This window comes from Montipora foliosa, chromosome 11, assembly GCF_036669935.1.
Source record: "Montipora foliosa isolate CH-2021 chromosome 11, ASM3666993v2, whole genome shotgun sequence".
NCBI classification, from domain to species: Eukaryota; Metazoa; Cnidaria; class Anthozoa; order Scleractinia; family Acroporidae; genus Montipora; species Montipora foliosa.
Genome location: NC_090879.1, coordinates 21,123,988 through 21,145,042, shown reverse-complemented (window position 1 = coordinate 21,145,042; position 21,055 = coordinate 21,123,988). Strand labels below are relative to the sequence as shown.

Sequence of the window (21,055 nt, the reverse complement as noted above, 5' to 3'; positions counted from 1 at the left end):
AGTCTTGTTTTGGTTAGCATGCTAGGGAGAATCAGAAGGATAGTGGTGGTGGTTATTTATGGGTAAACAAATCCCCCAATGTTCTGCTTTGGTGCTTGCTTGCTTGCTTGCTTACTTACTTGGGGGATGCACAACCTGTGAGGCATCTGAGAGCACTTTCAAATAGTGCTGAGTCCAAGCACCCATTTTAAAACGGTTAGCTTTCAATACGTGGCTCACATATTGTACATGCTTGCTTGCTTGCTGGCTACAGCAATGCTACCGTGTTATAGCACCTGCTGTTGCTATTAATGGTTAGTTGTTACTGCTCAATTCATAAACGTGTGTGACTCCAAAATTCAAATACCGGTAATTTAATCAACAAATTTCAATGTGCACCAAGCTGTTTTATTTATTAGCGCACTTGCAAAAAATTACACTCAGGAATGACATCTAATGATATTCAAAACTCAGTAAAAGTAAAGAATCAGATCCCACCAACGCGTCGCCCAACACGTGTCTGTAGTGTGTCGACCAACGCGTCCGTAGTGTGTCGGCTGATGCGTCGGTAGTGTTTTGGTGGTGTGTCGACCGATGTGTTGGCCGACGCGTTGGTGGGATCTGATTCTTTACTTTTACCCAAAACATTATTACAACGTTGACACTTGACAAATTTTCATTCTTGATAATGACGTTGGATATGTCATGGTTTTTTTAAATTTTAAATTTGGTTCAAAATGTTCCAAATTATAATTGTTTCAAATTATAATTAAAATTTGACAAAGACAAAATTTTAAAGCAAGAAGAAAATTGAACAATGACATACATTAAAAGATAAAAAAAAAAAGACTTTACTCTTAATATTTCAACAATTTTTTCGCCACTGTCAGTCACTATATTGGAACAAGTTGATGGGTTAAATTCTGCATTACTGATTTTGATCTGCTATGTCAGTTTCGGTTTTTAACAGTCAACTAACCATTTGGGAAAGTGTGATTGATGGCAGTGAGAAATAAAACTATTAATTATTATTACTAGAATTTAAACTTTAGAGTCTGCATGTTTAAGAATGGCAGAATCAGCTTTTAAAAGTTAAATTTTTCAATTGCAAACTGACTTTCTTCATCTTAAGTTGAGTGTTCCACTTTCCATCCCATGAAACACTGAAGTTTCTTACAAGTGTTATCATTGAAATAAACATTGTTGGCTGGATTGTAGGTTGGGGTTGAAAAGAAAGACAACAGAACAAAATTATAAATTTCCTCCTCTGTTAATTTCAAGTGTTTAGACTTCCAGAATAATAGTCAAATGAAGTCCATTGGATCCACTGGAAGTAAAATTAATAGTAATGGGACTTGACTCAAAGACCAGAAACATTCCTTTTCGAGACCATTATTTTTTGTTCTGTTGATTTGTGGTCAGTGAAATAATTAATTAATTAATTAAACTAAAATCCAGTGAAGTTTTGTATCAAAAACAACATACCGGTAAATATGTAAAGCAAAAGCCAGTCAAAAGTCAAGTCAGAGGGTGAACCTTCTTAAAAAATAATATACATAATTATATTTTTTTAATATTACATCCTCACTTGAAGAATTTCTAACTGAATTACAACCTGAACAAATTGAAGTGAAATTATTCAAGTTTCACTTCATATTGGCAGACAGTCTTAAATAACATTGAATTTTGTTTACAAAATTTCATCAACGAAATAAAACTCTTCTCCAAGGCAATAAAGTAATAAACTGCCTGTTGTACCTTATACATAATCTAATAAAATACTCTGTGGCTTTGAACTAAACTGATAATAATACAGTATTATTATATTCAAGACCTAACATCAACTTTTCCCTTCAGAAAAGCATCATTCATTGATAATCCTGCCGTGCTATCTACAAATAAACAGAAATATTCTCATGTTTTTCAAACACCTTTGGCTCACCCAAAGAAACATTGATTAACTAACTGGAATGTTGTTACAATAAATCAACAGGAAACAACTTACAGCAATAATGAGTGACTTACTTTTTCAAAACAAATTGTGAAACAACTTTTTATTGTTTCCCATTGTAAGTACCAGAAAAAAGGAAGGCAACCCAATGAAAACAGGCCAAAATGTATTTTTTTAAAGTTTCCATTTGGCGTCCTCACATGAAATAACGAAAAGTACATGTATGTACTTGTTCCAAGAGCAGTTCAAAATCAAGGCCACCTCCTTACTCAAGGAATCTAGAGCTACTTATCCATAAGAGAGAGTTGGATTACTTTCTCTAATTCCTCAAATTCCTGCTTTCGTAGTCTCTCATCCTCCTCCAGCTGTTGTTCTGATAGTGCCATGGCCAACTGCAAATCTTCATCGTCCATGACTGCCCCATCACCTTCTTGTCTATTTTCAGTTGGGTTTTCACCATCATCTTCAGTCCCTGTGTTGCCTGTCTCTTTCATGCTCTCCTGAATTGCACTGAACAAGATAATTATCAAGAATTAACTGATTGTCTATATATTAAACATCACAGGCCTACTGTGCACTCTGGTCCATTTCTGTGTTTCTTTTTAAAGCAAGTGTTTCCATTTATATTTGTGGATATCCTGCACTTCTGGTGGCAAGGGGTTCAACACCCTGCTGGCAACAACTACTTATATAAGTTCTTACTTTGGCATTTACATGTATACAAAATGTAGGGTTAGCAGATTCTCTTTTACCGGTTTAAGAGAGAGAGAGAGAGAGAGAAAAAAGGAAGCCATCTGCATGTAGCATACCGTTGTAAGGCCTGATCTTCATTCTGTTGACTGTCTCTTAAAGCCTGAAGAGATGCCAAATTTGCAGGATCTTGTTGATACTCCAGTAAACTCTGTCGTATTGCCAATTGAAGAAGTTCATCTTCTTCATCTCCAACAGGAGCTACTAACAAAATAACAAACACGAATACAGATCATGTCCCCAAGATACTGCTCAAATTTCTTGCCTTTGTTCCTTATAGCACATTTTTGTCATTTTACATGACTTTGTACACATACATTGTATATTCATACACTGTGTAAGCTCCAACTCCTTAAAAATATCACAAAAATGGTAAAAAATACCTTACTTTAATACCTTAACTCACACTTTTCTAAATTAAAATCAGTGTTTGAGCCAGCTCAACTGCCTCAGGAGACAATTTGTCCCTCTGTTGCCTTTGCAAAGGGACAAATAGGCAATAGCAGGGGACAGCATAATTTATTATAACATTAAACTGCCTTTGTCCTCTTTCTGCTGCTCAAGGAAATTGCGAGTTTTCGAATTTGGAAGTCGAGCATCACTTTCCTCCTCGTGAAATACATGTACGTTTTTAATTTTCTCCTCTGCTTCCTCAATGATTTTATCCGTTTCACGTTGAAAATAACTCGAGATTTTCCTCTTGGACATTGTTCCAAAGAAAATTAGATGTTTACATGATGTACATAAAGCAAAGATCACTTCGGTCCACAAATGAAACAAGCTGTCAACACGTGCAAATCCAGCCGAAGCCAGTTACGCGTGAATGATGCAAGTCTCATTCTGATTCCAAATATGGTAAAAGTGATCCTCACTTGATTATTCAGCTTAAATTACAAGATGGTAACCTGTGCAAATAATTCGGGGAATAATTATATACATTATCTAGTAGAACGACAGGATTTCATAACAATAAATTATTGCAGACTTATTTGGGGAAACACGTTGGCATCTGCTACATTCAAGCACTTCGAAAAATAATAATGGCATACCAAAACCGTGGATGAAACTGCATAATGTGACAACATTCAACGCTTACGGCTTCTACGTATGTGACAGGTTTAGAATGTTTTTTTCAAGGAGCGAAGCGTGAGACAATAGTGTCTTTGAAAGCATTATTTATAAGGTGCTGATAAACAATTTTTACATGAAAATTGTAAAATGCTAGCCGACAAAAAATTAAATGCATTTATTTAGAAGAAACCAGGCTCCACAAATACTTCTGATCATGGGGGAGAATGTTGCAAGTTCACGCTCTGGCTAAAACACTGTAAAATAACAGCTTTAAATTAATTTTAAGCTCAATATTTAAATTAACAAAAACAGCAAAGCATGTGTCATTCCTTGGAAACACCCCTACCGCTGACTAAACAAAAATTAATATGGATATAAGTATAAACCTTGTTTCGTTAATTGAGAGCTGTCATTAATGATGTACTTACCAACTGGTTGATCCAAGTTAACCTCTCTGTATCCTGCTGGAGCCTCAAAACATGTAGTTTCTATGACACAATGAGCAGATTGATCCAAAGACAACAGGTCTGCTTCCTGTTGTGTGACTTCACCTTCCTCATCAAGCTCTTGAATGTCAGCTTTTACAGCATGGACACCATTAACAGAGGACTCTGTTCCACCAATGTTGCCAAATGTTACTTTGGCATTGAGGACATGAAACAGTGGAATTTCTAAACAAAGCCATGACATGATAATTTATTATAGATGCGGGTTAAATTAGGATTCCGAAATAGGGAAAGAATTTCGCTGCCAAACCACTTTAAACACAATTTTAGAGAATGCAGATTACCATTGTCAAATTAATAAAATTATCGCTATCAACATACACATGTACAGTATCACCAACTGCCAAATGCTGGAATGACTCAATACAGTAGCTAAGTGAGTACTTTCATCCGTGATTGGTACAGATATCATTTTCATGTTTTCCCATGGCAAACTTGATAGTTCATTCAAGATCTTACTTAAAATTGTCCATTTGTTGTTCTCTTGTGGTAATCAATGTTACTCTCGACTTGCAATCTCTACTTACCTATTTTAACTGGGAATCCAGCTGGCAAATGAAGGGCAATGAAGTCTCTCAGCTTTGCAAAATGGGTATTGCTGATAGCCTGTTATACAGTAAACAAGCAGCTTTAGTTTGAAAGAAAACAATGCTCAAGTCAGAGTTAAACACACATGTACATGTATATAGCTGTAAGTGTATCAGCCTTTTTTGGATATGCCACGCCAGTATTTCAATTAAGTGAAATCAGATTAAACAATTAGTGATTTCAGCCAACTTTGATTTTTCTTATAAAACTACCCTGGAGTGAGAAAGGCATGCAAAAGTTGTCTCTAACCTCAAAGTTTTTCCTGGGTCTATCAATAATTATGATTATTTGGCCTTAATTAATTACATGTATCTCTCATTAAACCTTCCTAAAATTTATAATACACTAACATGATTGTACAGTAAACTATTATAATTTTATCATAAATAATTATATAGGGCTGGAATTCAAGAGAGTGTTAAACCATTGAAGGTCAAAATTATTTTAACCTGAATGTAACTTTTAAAATAGAAAGGAATGTGATCAAAAAGCACAGTTAACGCAGAAAGAATTTCAGAACCAATTTTCAACATGTTTGAAGGTACCCTTTGCTGGCCATTTGCCAAAAATATGAGTGGTAAAGAAATAAATACTTTTGCTAATAGTTAAAATTAGCCGGCTACAATGTACCCCAAATTATTATTATTATTATTATTATTATTATTATTATTATTATTATTATTATTATTATTATTAATTAATGTCACTACTCACTTCAAATGTCATTTTGGTCAGCACCTTATAATTAGGCTGCAGTACAACATGTGTTCATTTGAAACACTCATACATGTATTACTTCACTTCTTATCATTTCACACCTTTATAATGCATGTTAGTTACTACATGTACATGTATTCCTTTTTTTCTTGTTACAGTTAGAAATGATCCGATTTCCGTTATTGGGGTTTTATGTTTTTGGCATGGGTTACCTGGGAGAGAGTAAATTACTGGAACGTGTGTTGTATACAGTGTATTGCTACATGTATATATTAAATTTTCATTGGTTGATATGGTCGCCACTTAGGAGCTACCCCAAAGTTCAAGTAAGTCACCATGATTACGTAATTATAAATTTTATCATGTTCCTTTACTTTTGCATTAGGCCTTTACTATTCCTTGCCATTAGTTTCATGTTTAAGTAAATGTCGTTAGCTTTAATTAATGTACGTAGATTTTCTTTCTTTTGCATCCCAGTTCGAACCACACATCAGATCATGACAAGAATTCACATAAAGTTGCATCGTAAGATTGCTTCAGACATCCCTGGCAAGTCCTAGATTCACTTGGAAATCAGCTATCACAATAAAGTGTTTAAGCTCATGTTTCAAGTGCAGTGATGGTGTGCCTTCATTCTTTGTTAGAGCTTTGCAATCAAGTGGTCGTTGAAGGCCACAAGGTGTTTGCTAAAAGATATTTCAGGTTCCTTAAAATCCAGCATATTTTTTCGGCCTAGTCGTTCTGTTCCTTCTGCCACTTATATGTACATGTAACAATTTAGAAGCATGATCAAAATGACATAAAAACAATGGAAACTGCTTACCAGCAATTTGATGATTGGAAGAACTTGCTCCCCAAGAGACAATGGGTGTTTATCAGCCATTGAAATAGTAGCTTTAAACTTCTGTTTTTTCACTGTCATTTCTTTAAGTTTGCCAATATCTAAAAAAAAGTAAGAAAGAAACTGGAAATAATACCGTGTCACAAATTGCGACTCATATTATGTTCTTTTTCTAATGTGTTTTTTATTTGTTGATTACTCTTGACTATTGTTTGTTGTTAAAGGTAAAATAATGAGCATTGACAATTTAACTTGTCTGATACAAGGGAAAGTTCTGTGGTATAAAGGCTAACAATGCAATGTCAGTGGTATTGCTCTATGCATTATTGTTCCTCAAGGGTTGTCCTAAAAAAAGTGCAGTATGATAATTATAAAGAAATGATGATTGTTAGGCATCAATAATTATATTTGTAAAAACTGCTCATACATGTACTGTACATGACATACTTTGGCCTTGGATATTTTAACAATGGTGATGATATGACTCTTCTTGGAAGTACAGTACATGTATTTGTTTATTAAAGTGCTCCTGTGACCACAATATCAATTCTTATTTTTCTTTGGATTCAAGCGACCAAAGTTTTAAGCCTTGATTTAAAAGAGACACCTGTTTATTTTAACTGGAATTTTCCTATTTAATGGTCCGCCATTACTAACTTTAACATCTTGAGAGAGCTGGATCAAGGAGAAAATGATGTCAAAAGGTGACTAAATAGTTAAAGAATGCAATGCATGTGTACACCACTGAATTAATATGCAGCACAGGAATTTTGGGCTTTCAGACTTTTAAGATTGCATTTTGCACATATGATAAGCTGTATTCACATGCTGAAATTTCAGAGCTCAAAATTTTGCCAGTCAGATAATCAAAATCTGAAGGAAAAAAGGAAGTATTTTTTTTGATCACAGGGGCACTTAATTAAAATAGCTATTTTATGACCCTCATAATAATCATTTGCACCCTTGCTAGGTTTGGGTACAAATCCACAATTATTATTGTCGTACTGGCTTTATACAATGTACCTTTGCCATTTGGCTCTGAGGATGGACTAAAGTATTCCTCTATGGTCATGTTGTAAGGATTTGAAGATGTTGGATCAATAACACATCTGTTCTGGTCATCCTGTTTTTAAAGAAAAGGAAAGTTCCAGTGAAGGACATGGGCTTCTGATTAGTGACATTTGGATTTGTTCTGAGTTAGCCTTCTCAAGATTAGTGAATACTTTTTTTAATGTTGTATAATCAACCACACACTGGTGGCTCAGTTGGTTGAGCATCAGGCTGTCATGCGGGAGGTTGCAGGTTTGAACACAGGCCAGATCAACACTCAGGATCTTAAAATAATTGAGCAGAGGAGAAAGTGCTGCCTTTTCAATTTCATTGCAAATGATGAGACTTTCAAATCTTCTCGTATAAGGACTATATAAACCGTTGGCCCCATCTCACAAACATCTGCTACTGTATGTTCATAAGTTCCCTGTGGGACGTTAAAGAACCCACAAACTATTTGAGAAGAGTAGGGGATGAAATCCCTGGTGTTGTGGTTGTCCTGTTCTCTAAAGGGAAGTGGCCGGCTTGGTGGTGATGTCTCTAAAAAGGCTTGTGGTGTATGTGGCCACCTAAGCAGAAACAGCCAAAAGTCAAAATGTAGATATGTAGATGTAGATGTAGATCAATATTAATGTAGATCAATATTAACGTAATATTATGCAGTGCAAGCCTAATATAAATAACTATTGTTTAATTCTGTAGAGTTGGACAATAAAGAGACAATATTACATACTTCCAAAAATTGGGAGGGGAGACCACAGGTGCTGTGTGTCTTCTGTTTGATGCCTTGATTCCAAGGCTTGCGCTGGCCTTATTGATCCAGAATTATGTGCATGTGCCTCCACCCCACAAATCTTGGTGAACAACTCAATAGGCCTTTTGCAACTAACAATCACATGGTACAAAATCCGCCATGCTGGAGGCAAGCTCATTATTATTCCCCCACTGGTACATTAAAACAAAGAGACCTGAACCAGTCAAGCTTGACTTGCCTTTGTTTTAATGTCCCAGTGGGGGAATAATAATGAGCTTGCCCTCTAGCATGGCGGATTTTGTACCATGTGATCGTTAGTTGCAAAAGGCCTATTGCTGTAGTATTTTAAGCACATTCCAAAGCACATTTGTTTCCAAATAATAACAGTGTTTGGTGGAGCAACAGCTAAAATGAAAAAGAAACTTACTGGACCTACAGTAATTTCAGTCTGTGACCCCAGCTGAAGATGTACAGTAGATTGACAGAGAGCCAATGATCCGTAAGTAACACAAAGCAAGTACAATGACACCAATAACTATTTCACATCAATTTTTACCTCAAAATTGGCTGAAAAATTCTCTTCCTCAATCCCTAGGAGAGTTTGAAACCCATTTGCAGCAAAGGTGTCATTTGTGTCTAAAGCAGTATCAAAAGAAGTAAAGGTTGCAAGTCTCTCCCCTCTTTGTGTCCCCATTACCCGCTCCACTACTTTAGTGTGGTTAATGCCAGATGTAACTTTTACATGTACTCGGCAACAAGGCACCTCTTTACCTTTTCCCTTGTAATAGCGATACTTAAATATTTTACTCTGTCTAACACCAGTGAGCTGATTTTACTTGTCAAAGGGGGCCACGTCAGGGGTGAATATAGGGTGAAAGAAGCAAAGGTTTAACATCTAAACTGGAGAATTACATGTATAATAAATACAATCACCACTTTCTCACTAAATTGTGTTACAGTATTTTCATCTCCAGTACCTTTAACTCACACAAAGAGCAACAAAGAAACCCTTAATTAAGACTACCAGGATCAAATTCAACGATGGTCAGAGCTGGTCTTGAACCCGGGATCTCCGGATCTCAAGGCAAGCACCCTAACCACTGGACTGTAAGAAAGAGCAATTCGTTGAAACATGCTTACTCTGTGCAGCCTGTTTGTCTTCAGCATTCAAATGTTCCACCCTTGTCTTTGTAAGAACTTCAACTCCACTTGCTGTGTACACTTTGCATTCAAATCCATTGATGATTTCTGTTTTATCTCCACCCCATCCCCACATGGTCTTGTGTCTTGAAATAATAAACAAAATAATAGCGATGATGATGATGACGATGACAGCATTATTATCATAATAAGAAAAACAAAAATTCAGAACTTGGCGTAAACTTTGGACATTAGCTTCAAGCTGTACACATACAGGTCAAGCAGATCAAATCAAATCAAAATTAAAGTTGGTTTTTCTTAAAAGGCCAAATTATTAAAACTGGAGTACCCCAAAAAACATCCCTGAATCCTGAATAGAACAAACTCAACCCACAAAATAAGAAATTTGAGTCCAGGGATTGAACCTGGAGCAGTGTTCAACTACCGCAAAGAAACTACATGTATCTCAATAATGTTACAATGGTATTATTATTATGTACCAGTTGTTACAATATCGATAAACTTCATTTTATCTTCAAAGGAAATTACTCACTTTGCAAAATGGCTTGTTTACAAGCTGATGTAAAGGAATCTCATGGGAATAATCAAAAGTAACATACATGTAATTCAGTGGCACAGATCTAATCTTGAAGGAGAATTGAGTGACTGGATTTTTCCAAAGTTGGTCACTACTCGAGCAGAATGGTTTTTCGATATCACAGATTTGTGAGGGAAAGGTTGGGTAGGATAGACACAATGGGGAAGATCAGGGAGGGGTAGGAGAAGTAGAACAGAAAAAAGGAATGTCCCATTCCCATAAAAAACCAAGCCCCTGTTTTTTAACCCTCTGATGCCCAAACCAGCCAGATTTAGTATTTTACTCTGCCTAACACCAGACGATTTTACTCGTCAATGGGGAACCCCTGGGAGTCAATGGGTTAAAATCTAGTGCTGCACCTTGTAAAAGCAATATTGTCTGTGTTAAGCATGGTGGCAACAGCTGGTGATGTAAGTCTGGTATTCACAACATCATCTGATGGTTTCACAGCTTCTAGATCACGGAAATCCTCCCTACAGAAAGAGTCATCACATTGCTTACAATTACAGTTTTTAATACTATATATATAAAGTATTTTCTATTCATATATTATTGCGTTTGAGCGAAACAAGACGCTTACTTATCGAGTTGATTTGAGATTTTCTTCATGTGGATAACTACTCACCTCGATTTGATGCAGGAGGGGGGGGAGGAAGGTGTTTGTTCATTTATTCAATATTAGTATTAGCTACATGTATTTGTAAGATCTCTGACAGTCCTTGCCTTCTGAAACCTTTGGTAGCGGACAAACATTGGATCCACAGAACGTGGACATGTACATGTACATGTAAATGTGACGATAAACTTCCAAACCAACACAACCTCCAAACAACATACCAACTTCTGCGTAGATTAAATTGCCATTTGATGCAACATAATCATCCTTCTCAGTCAAAATGTAAAATCATTATTGTATTTTAACGAAAGAAAGGCAGCTTGAAAACCATTCCATGCAGTTCATGTGTAACATCACACTTAATCGTTGAGCCACGACTACACAAGCGATTTTTTGCTTGCGCTGGTGATGCGATTTTTTCAAACTTTGTCGCATTGTCATTGCAAGATGAAAATCCCAGGTGTAGCCACCCTTGAACAGGCCACGTGACAGGTGAAAAAATCGCAAGAAAAAAGTTGCCAGAGTTGAAACTTTCGCGACAAAATCGCACCCTGCAACTTTTTGCCCGTGCTTGCGACGCGACTAAAGAGTATTTAGCCAATGAAATTAAAGTAGAAATGTCTGTTTATAGTGCCCAGGTCTCTTGAAGTATGCAATTCATGCGGCCTTCAATTTGTCGCCAAAATTTGTCACAAGTGCAGCCACCCTGGCACGATGGCGACGCGACAAAATCTGAAAAAAATCGCATCACCGGCTCAAGACAAAAATCGCTCCGGTAGTCACGGCTTTAATTAAACTGCGTGCTAACCACAGATCTAGGTAATACATGATTTTAAATGTACCTGATACGCAGGGTTTCCCTGAAGAACCTTTTCTTGTCATGGTCAATCTCTAAAAATTCTCCCCCATCAACTAAAACAAATCAACAATATGTGCTTTGAATTGCATTATTTTGACACTTCATTCCTTCACTGCAATTTTTGTTTTCAACCATATTCAAAAAAGGAGAAGAATTCTGGATTTTTTCTAATCAGATGTGATACACTGAGAAATGCAGGTTGATAATTACATGTACTTTAAGTAAAACCAAAAGTTCAAAGGGTCATTTAAGTGTAACAATGTTTGTTCATTTACTGTATATGTAAGAAAAATTTACATGTACTTTTGTTACCTCCACCCTTGAAAACATAACTCCTATTTCCCCTCTGCCAATCACTCTGGTCAAAACCAATCAGAGTTGTGTCTGCTCGTACATTTGCACCTGTAAACAGAAATAATGATTGTCTACATGTACATGTTAACCCATTGACTCCTGGAGGTTCCCCTTTGATGAGTAAAATCGTCTGGCATTAAACAGAGTAAAATTACCAAGTATGGTCGCTTTAGGTCGGTTTAAGGGTGAATGGGTTAAACAGAAGAATTGCATGTAACTCACTCCATTAGATTTCATAGTACAATTTTTAACCTATTGACCCCTAGGAGTGAGACTCAAGTGATAGATTTTACTCTGTCTACTGCCAGACGATTTTACTTGTCAATGGGGGAGGGAGGGGGGGGGACCTCACTCCACCAAGTACCGTGAGCAGTGGAAAATAAAAACTTGAAAGTTTCCTTCTTACCACATTTGTATATTTTGTATGTATCACTGGGGCACATTCTTGACATGAATGGTACTGAAAACAGAAAGCAGCTACATCAACACAAGATGTCCATTAACAATGAAAACATGTAGCAGCTGTCACAAGGTCTCCTGTAAAATAGCATTAATTATTTTGTTACCCTCTGACATAAGTTAAAGACAAGACAACAAAACACATTTCCTAATAATAATAATAATAATAAATTTTGTAGCTTAACGGCTAAATTACAAGAGTGGTCAAAGTACTAATCATATATAAACATTATCATGAAACATTTTACTAGGAATATCTATATGTAATAAATTTGTCGAGACAGTTGGTAGAGGCCATGGCGAGATCCTCTCTGATGGTGCCTGAATGTAGATTGTATCCATGGGACACAGTTGTGTGCTGTGGCAGCAAGTTAGCAAGGACACCAATGTCCTGAACTCTCTGGATAAACTTCGTGCATGCTGAGACACGCCGATCCGAGAGAGTACCCAAAATAGACAAGTATGAATATTATTGGTTCAATACCACCTTACACCATTTGCTTTTAAATGATTAAACTTTTTGGCTGGAATCATTTAATAAGAAAAGAATGCATACCCCAACTGGTAAACTCCCATCTCATTTCAACATAGAAATCTGGGGCCTGTTTTGCAAAATAAAATTAATTAAACACAAGTTTCAACACAAAATAAATGTACCACCCATTTATGGGTCCATTGGGTGACCATTTGTAGCTAGCAGCTACATATACACGTACTGTACAATCATGTAGTTATTCTGATGGAAATTTCATGATGACTACTTACGTAATAAAACCTGAGTGTTATAAATAGCATCTCTTTTTGTAGTCAGCATCCTTAAGCCATAACAAAAATCCCAGAAATTAGCTCAGACAGCGTATCAGGTAAAGATTCACCGTGAGCCTTATAAAAAAGTATAATTATAATATTTAACTTATAGTAAAGAAAAAAGGTGGGCCACTGAACACATCTGAAGACAAGACTACCGGTATCATGTGCGAGCTGGTGGATTCAACCTTTGCCAAACCAACTACATGTAAGAGTCTAGGGAGAAAGTTTTGCTTTTGTAACTTTGGTAACATCATCTGCTATTTAGTGCTCGCACTTTCAGGTTTTCTCAGATGATGCCAATAACATTATCTGTTGACTCTTTCTCACATAACACTTTCACAATCTATAATTATGGGAAGTTAAAGAACCAATAACATGTTTTCAAAATTAATAGACGTTCATGTACTCCCTGCTGACAAGGTCTTGCCCTATGGTGACTATTTCTGAATCCTTAAGTCCTTATTGTATTTCAGCTTGTAACATTTCTGTGCTTAATTCTAACAACATGGTAAAAGAGCCAGACTTTAAAATTATAAACAATCAATTTAATAAATAATATTATCATCTTACAGCATTGAGTTCATCAAGAAGTTCAGGAATTCCACCAAGTCTTTGACTTCCTCTTTGAAAGTCTCTATGTTGAAGCACAAGTGAAAGGATTTCTGGGTTTCCAGTGCTTACTGCCTCATGAGATACTAAAATGGGGAAAGGCAGTTAATTATTCGATTTCTTTTTTTTTAATCAATTCCTTTCATCCTAACTTTCAATCAGAGGTCATGCATCTCTAAACAACTGGAATTTCTTTGTTTTGCTTTCAGATAGTACAATATTTTCCTTTCATTTTCATTATCTATAAATAAATATAAGTCACTAACAATCATACATTAAACTCCAAGAATACATGTACGTGTCAAGCAATCAGACAAGTTTTTCAAATTTCCATGTCAATCAAACAATAGTTACAGTATTAGGATAGATATTAAAACAGGGTTGGACCCACTTTTAAAGTCAGACATCGTTTGAAGCTAATCTGGTTTGGATGAACTTTAAAAGGAACGATTCAAGACATTTAATTTGTCAGTTACATTCATCATTCTTCAAACCACAGAAGAGGCAAACCAATTTGTCTGATTGTCAAACTGGTTGAAGTGTGAACACAACTCTACTGTTTACCTTCTTGATTTATGCTGACTTTTTAACAACACCCCGTAAATGAAAAAAAAAAACCGCTTCCCAAGAATTGTACATTGTAAAAATAATTTTGCAGATTCTACGGAAATTATTACTGACGGACATTAACCCCACCGAAAGGTTCAAATCACACTAGAAAATCTATTGAAAACGTCACATTGATGAAAAAAGCTGTTGGCAGATTTTGATTTTATATGTGGCTTTATTATTTCGCATCTTTTTTCCCTATGATATTAAGGTGATCATCTTGCAGCGTATCTACTTTATGGAGACACATTCGAAAAATCGATGATCAATTAAAAATGGCCGGACAAAGCTACCTACCGTTCCAGCCATCCTTGTTGATGGCGTTAGCATCACAACCGCCGCTCAAAAGACATTGTACACAGTCAACATATCCAAGACTAACCGCCAAATGAAGAGGTGTTCGGCCACGGGGATCAACCACTTCTTTATTGTGCTAGAACAAAACCACAAACAGTGCCAAAATATTTTGTCCGGGTGCTGGCAAAACAGGTGAAGTTAAGGACAGCATCCACCTTGCAGTTTAAAAACCAAACGTGTTCGTTAAAGACGAGAGATGAATACGAACCTTGTTCAATGCGAGTTCTTCTTCAAGTGAAGCAGCATCTTTATGCCAGACGTGCCAATGTAATGGGAAGTCAGACAGAATTTTATCTCTGCTAATTTGGGGTGGAGAAGCGACCAAAATGTCCTTCCCTCCACTAGCCGCCATTACGTGTATCGTTGCTTGTCTCTTTTTGCGGTCGGTACTTGGAGTAAGCCTGCCTGTAGTGTACCAGTATTAAAAATAATACTTCCTCATGTGGTCACGCAACACAAGGTGTTGATGATATGTTTGAGATTAGTTTGATCATGAGGGGTGAGCGATTTCTAATTTTACAATGCACAGGACGTACCGAACGACCTTCCCTTTTCAGTTCAAAAGGCTATTAATCCGTAACTCCTTTACCTCGTATGTTCTGTAACTCTGTAACTTCTGTCACTTCTGTTACTCTGTTACTCTGCTGACTCTGCAACTCGGTAACTTTTGTTACGTTTGTAACTCTGTAACTTCTGTAACCAGATCTCATGCATATAACATACCCACCACCAATCACATCTGTTACTCCGTTGCCTTTCTAACTTCTGTAACTTTTGAGGCTCTTCGTATACCATATAGCAACATAACAATCGCCGGTTTCAAACTGATCGACAACAGGCCATTACAACTAATGAAGGGATTTGTTCAAGTTCTACAGAAAACAGAGATTAAGGGCCTGCACATGGCGAATTTCAGCCCGGTTAGCCGGGCTGGGCCGGGCAAACGGGATGAAAAATACATGTAATCGCTATCATTTTCATGTATATACCCACCACTAGTCCCCAACTACGTAAGACACGCTAAATTATTTAATTTCCCAATATTCAGTCATCCATAGAAATTTACCCCATTTACCTTCATCTATATCTATTTACCTCCATTTATAAAAATTTATCATCATCCGTATTAATATACATTCACTCCTGGTCATTTACCATCATATTCATTAACCCTCATATACCTTCATCTACCTTCAATCACGTTCATTTTCCGTCCTTTACCTTCAATCACGTTAATTTACCGTCATTTACTTTCATCTACCTCCAGTCATGTTCATTTACCTTAATATACCTTCATTCACTTCCAACTACACGTACCTTCATTCACGTTCAAGATTAAATCACGTTTATTTACTAGCGTCATTTACCTTCATTAACGTTCATTTACCTTAATATACATTCATCTACGTATACATTCATTCACGTTCATTTGCATTCATTTACCTTTATTCACATTCATCAGTTTACCTTAATATACCTTCACTGATGTTCATTTACCTTCATTTTCCTTCATCTACCTTGATTCACCTTCATTCACCACCATCACCTTCATTTACTTTCATATACCTTTATATACCTTCATTTACCTTCATCTGCCTTTATTCAAGTGCATTTATCTTCATCTACCTTCACATACCTTCACTATGATTCACGTTCATATACCTTCATTAACATTCATTTACCTTAAGGACGGTGCCTACTATTGTTATTGCGCATACGTTCTGCGCATCTCGAGATACTCGGGTTTCCTGTCGGTGATGCTTACTAATACAGTGATATTTTTGCGCGGTTTAAAACTATGCGGAGAAAGTAGATCTTAGTAAGTACTCTTGGTATCCAAAAAGAAAACATGGGGTAGCCATGCATTTTTGGGAGATAATTAATCTTCAATTTGAGAAAGAACGCCATACATTGGTTTGTATTTTAAAGTTTTTTACAAATATTATACACCCATTATCTTTGAAAAATGCGTGGTTACCCCCAATTTTCTTTTTGGATTTCAATAACACTTGTTAAGATACTCTTATTCTTTGGCCATTTCAACTTGAGTAAATATAACAAGCAAACTGCGGTTATAAACATAACGAGATAACGCATGTTTTTTTGTTATTTTAATTTTACTTGTTAAGATCCACATTTCCTGCATAATCATAAACCGGAGCAAAAATACCTTTGAATTAGTAGGCACCGTCCTTAATATACCTTCTTTTACGTTCACTTACCTTCATATACCTTCATTTACCTTCACTCACGTTCATTTACATTATAATATATCTCCAGCTACCTTCAGTCACGTTTATTTAATTACCTTCATCTACCTTCATTTACGTTCATTTACCTTCAGCTACCTCCATCTCCCTTGGTGTGAAAAATGAAACTCCGACATCATAGGAAAATAGAAAAGACAGTGGCAAAAATAGTAAAAAATAGGAATTCTCATCCCAAAATAGGAACTAAATAGACAGCTTTCCTTGAATTCTACCCTCTCGAGAGGGTCTCAATGAGGATAGCTTTCACGACTAAGGGTTTTGGGAGCAGTTGGCCCATCGCTACTTTCTGCTACCGACCTCACCTCCTGGCACGGCATTGAGGGAGAGATATGTCGGCCCGAAACCATATGAGACAAATCCCATGCCTACTCAGAGCTCCATTAAACGTAAGAATTCGATGGCTTATATATTCAAGGGAAAAGTCATTTTATCTGTCATATGGTAAACACTAGAATCGCAGAACACAAAGTGTGCGCACGTGTTCTGCGAAAGGTAACATTCATACATGAATAAACTTTATTTCATCAAAAATTTCAGAATAACTACAGGAGCTTATGTCTTAATGTGTCTTCGAGACATTACATTTACTGCTAAAATACATAGCATATACAGATACCTACTAAAATACATAATATTTAAAGATATATTCATTAGAAACGGATTATCCCAGAGTCTCTCGTAACCCAACCCGCTGGTCAAAGGGAAAAAAGACTCTGGGAACGAGATTGCAAAAACCGCTGTACACAATGCGGCCCTGGATTCTCTTTTAAAACATGTAAACTCATAGGTACGGATAAAATCAGGTAGCGCATTACGCAACTTAGCTGATACGTAAGAAAAAAAAGAACTAAGACCATAACTGGTTGTTCCAGGTTTATTGAGGGACAGAATGTAATTTCCGTGAAGATCATTCATAAGAAGGGGACGGGAGAGAAAACGTACACTTTTCAAATATAAATATTGTTAATCTCTTCAGTATTTACAATATTATACCGTTTCTTTGACACGAGAATTACAGCGAAATGAAAGCACAACTTTGTCGCGAATTTTCTATGATAAAAATATCTTCAGAAATCCAAAATCTAAATTAACAGCACACACCAGGCCTACTCCTGAGTATCTGGCTAGAACTCATTTCCTCTGGCCGCGCTTCAGCCATTCGATAAGGGCCAGTCTCGTGCTTCTTAAGTTGCCTCGCTCATGCCCAAAAAGAATTCTGAGTAATTCTGCCATTCCATGACAAGGGAAGACTCCCGATTCTCCTTTCATAGTTTTTTTTCATAAGTGTCGGGTTACCCAGTCCTACCAGCAAAATACCGCATCGATTGAAGGTTTTAGCTTTCAAAACTTGCCCAGATTGTGCCAGTAGGTCCTGGAATTCGTCCACAGAAAGGCCAGAGAGACAACTTCACTCGTGAACCGCCATGTTTACAACAGAGCATTTTAGGCGTCCCAGTCTGCATGAAACCATCTCTCGCCTCTGTCTGAGACAAGACCAGACACACACGGTTTTTACGTTACTTTTATGCTTATAAAGACAACTAAAATGTCAGTTGCTGCTAGAAAAAAAAAAAAAAAAAAACCAGCATGTTAATTTTTTTTTTGGTAGGCTAGGTATCGAAGAGCCAGAACGTTTGCGCATGCGCTGACGGAATGTTTGAACAAGAGAGAAAAACGCAGTACCTCCAGACACCGGCGCTGGAGCGTCGTACCAAACGAGTCATCCCGGGATTTCGGCCCGTGCGATCGCTTTTGGACGCAGTTGGCCCTTCACTGCTTTCTGCTACCGACCTTGCCTCCCGGTACGGCATTGAGGGAGAGATATGTCGGCCCCTAAACCATATGTGACAAATCCCACACCTACTCACAGCTCCAAACCGCCCTTGTCAATATAGCGTAACAATTAGATGGCTTATATATTCAAGGCCAAAGTCATTTTCTCTGTCATATGGTAAGCACTGGAGTCGCAGATTACAAAGTGTGCGCATGCGCCCTTCTAAAGGTAACATACATACAGTCATAAGCTTTTTCCGAATAATTACAGGAGCTAATATCTTCGAGACATTACATTTACAGCTAAAATACATACCATACACAGATACCTACTATTAAAGATATAGTCATTAAAAAGAAAAGCCGCTGTACAAAATGCGGCCCTGGATTCTCTTTTTAAGCCAGTAAACTCATAGGTACGGATAAAATCAGGTAGCGCATTACGCAACTTAGCTGATACGTAAGAAAAAAAAGAACTAAGACCATAACTGGTTGTTCCAGGTTTATTGAGGGACAGAATGTAATTTCCGTGAAGATCATTCATAAGAAGGGGACGGGAGAGAAAACGTACACTTTTCAAATATAAATATCGTTATTCTCTTCAGTATTTACATTATTATACCGTTTCTTTGACACGAGAATTACAGCGAAATGAAAGCACAACTTTGTCGCGAATTTTCTATGATAAAAATATCTTCAGAAATCCAAAATCTAAGTTAACAGCACACACCAGGCCTACTCCTCAGTATCTGGCCAGAAATCATTTCCTCTGGCCGCGCTTCAGCCATTCGATAAGGGCCAGTCTCGTGCTTCTTAAGTTGCCTCGCTCATGCCCAAAAAGAATTCTGGGTAATTCTGCCATTCCATGACAAGGGAAGACTCCCGATTCTCCTTTCATAGTTTTTTCATAAGTGTCGTGCCACCCAGTCCTACCAGCAAAATACCGCATCGATTGAAGGTTTTAGCTTTCAAAACTTGCTCAGATTGTGTCAGTAGGTCCTGGAATTCGTCCACAGAAAGGCCAGAGAGACAACTTCACTCGTGAACCGCCATGTTTACAACAGAGCATTTTAGGCGTCCCAGTCTGCATGAAACCATCTCTCGCCTCTGTCTGAGACAAGACCAGACACACACGGTTTTTACGTTACTTTTATGCTTATAAAGACAACTAAAATGTCAGTTGCTGCTAGAAAAAAAAAAAAAAAAAACCAGCATGTTAATTTTTTCTTTGGTGGGCTAGGTATCGAAGAGCGAGAACGTTTGCGCATGCGCTGACGGAATGTTTGAACAAGAGAGAAAAACGCAGTACCTCCAGACACCGGCGCTGGAGCGTCGTACCAAACGAGTCATCCCGGGATTTCGGCCCGTGCGATCGCTTTTGGACGCAGTTGGCCCTTCACTGCTTTCTGCTACCGACCTTGCCTCCCGGTACGGCATTGAGGGAGAGATATGTCGGCCCCTAAACCATATGTGACAAATCCCACGCCTACTCACAGCTCCAAACCGCCCTTGTCAATATAGCGTATTAGTTAGATGGCTTATATATTCAAGGCCAAAGTCATTTTCTCTGTCATATGGTAAGCATTGGAGTCGCAGATTACAAAGTGTGCGCATGCGCCCTTCTAAAGGTAACATACATACAGTCATAAGCTTTTTCCGAATAATTACAGGAGCCAATATCTTCGAGACATTACATTTACAGCTAAAATACATACCATACACAGATACCTACTATTAAAGATATAGTCATTAAAAAGAAAAGCCGCTATACAAAATGCGGCCCTGGATTCTCTTTTTAAGCCAGTAAACTCATAGGTACGGATAAAATCAGGTAGCGCATTACGCAACTTAGCTGATACGTAAGAAAAAAAAGAACTAAGACCATAACTGGTTGTTCCAGGTTTATTGAGGGACAGAATGTAATTTCCGTGAAGATCATTCATAAGAAGGGGACGGGAGAGAAAACGTACACTTTTCAAATATAAATATCGTTATTCTCTTCAGTATTTACATTATTATACCGTTTCTTTGACACGAGAATTACAGCGAAATGAAAGCACAACTTTGTCGCGAATTTTCTATGATAAAAATATCTTCAGAAATCCAAAATCTAAGTTAACAGCACACACCAGGCCTACTCCTCAGTATCTGGCCAGAAATCATTTCCTCTGGCCGCGCTTCAGCCATTCGATCAGGGCCAGTCTCGTGCTTCTTAAGTTGCCTCGCTCATGCCCAAAAAGAATTCTGGGTAATTCTGCCATTCCATGACAAGGGAAGACTCCCGATTCTCCTTTCATAGTTTTTTCATAAGTGTCGTGCCACCCAGTCCTACCAGCAAAATACCGCATCGATTGAAGGTTTTAGCTTTCAAAACTTGCCCAGATTGTGTCAGTA

At 37.3% G+C, this 21,055-nt stretch overlaps 1 protein-coding gene across 5 annotated transcripts; it reads right to left on the bottom strand.

Annotated features, from left to right (window-relative positions):
* Positions 1–373: 373 nt before the first annotated feature.
* On the bottom strand, positions 374–16,291 carry LOC137977580 (ankyrin repeat domain-containing protein 13D-like). Of its 5 annotated transcripts, XM_068824842.1 has the most exons (18): positions 15,208–15,343; positions 14,827–15,023; positions 14,559–14,694; positions 13,614–13,738; positions 12,790–12,835; positions 12,181–12,234; positions 11,733–11,822; positions 11,404–11,473; positions 10,305–10,418; positions 9,348–9,493; positions 8,764–8,843; positions 7,427–7,526; positions 6,386–6,504; positions 4,785–4,863; positions 4,180–4,422; positions 2,740–2,884; positions 2,245–2,440; positions 374–1,871 (listed from the first exon to the last, which is right to left on the bottom strand). In XM_068824842.1, the coding sequence occupies exons 1-18, from the start codon at positions 15,326–15,328 to the stop codon at positions 1,848–1,850; spliced, it is 2,085 nt and encodes a 694-aa protein (XP_068680943.1). In that variant the 5' UTR covers positions 15,329–15,343; the 3' UTR covers positions 374–1,847. The 5 variants fall into 5 exon arrangements, with proteins under 5 accessions (XP_068680943.1, XP_068680944.1, XP_068680945.1 ...); XM_068824843.1 differs by lacking the exons at positions 374–1,871; positions 15,208–15,343 and adding an exon at positions 16,255–16,291 and having other exon boundaries at positions 2,005–2,440; XM_068824844.1 differs by lacking the exons at positions 374–1,871; positions 15,208–15,343 and adding an exon at positions 16,116–16,146 and having other exon boundaries at positions 2,005–2,440.
* Positions 16,292–21,055: the final 4,764 nt, after the last annotated feature.

Coding starts and splice junctions, on each gene's coding strand:
- LOC137977580 (XM_068824840.1), bottom strand. CDS start 15,328: ATGAGATCTGGTTACAGAAGTTACAGAGTTACAAACGTAACAAAAGTT. Junction 15,024..15,207: donor AGAGTTACAGAACATACGAG/GTAAAGGAGTTA, acceptor GGTACACTACAG/GCAGGCTTACTCCAAGTACC. Junction 12,836..13,613: donor TTCTTGATGAACTCAATGCT/GTAAGATGATAA, acceptor TTTGCAAAACAG/GCCCCAGATTTCTATGTTGA.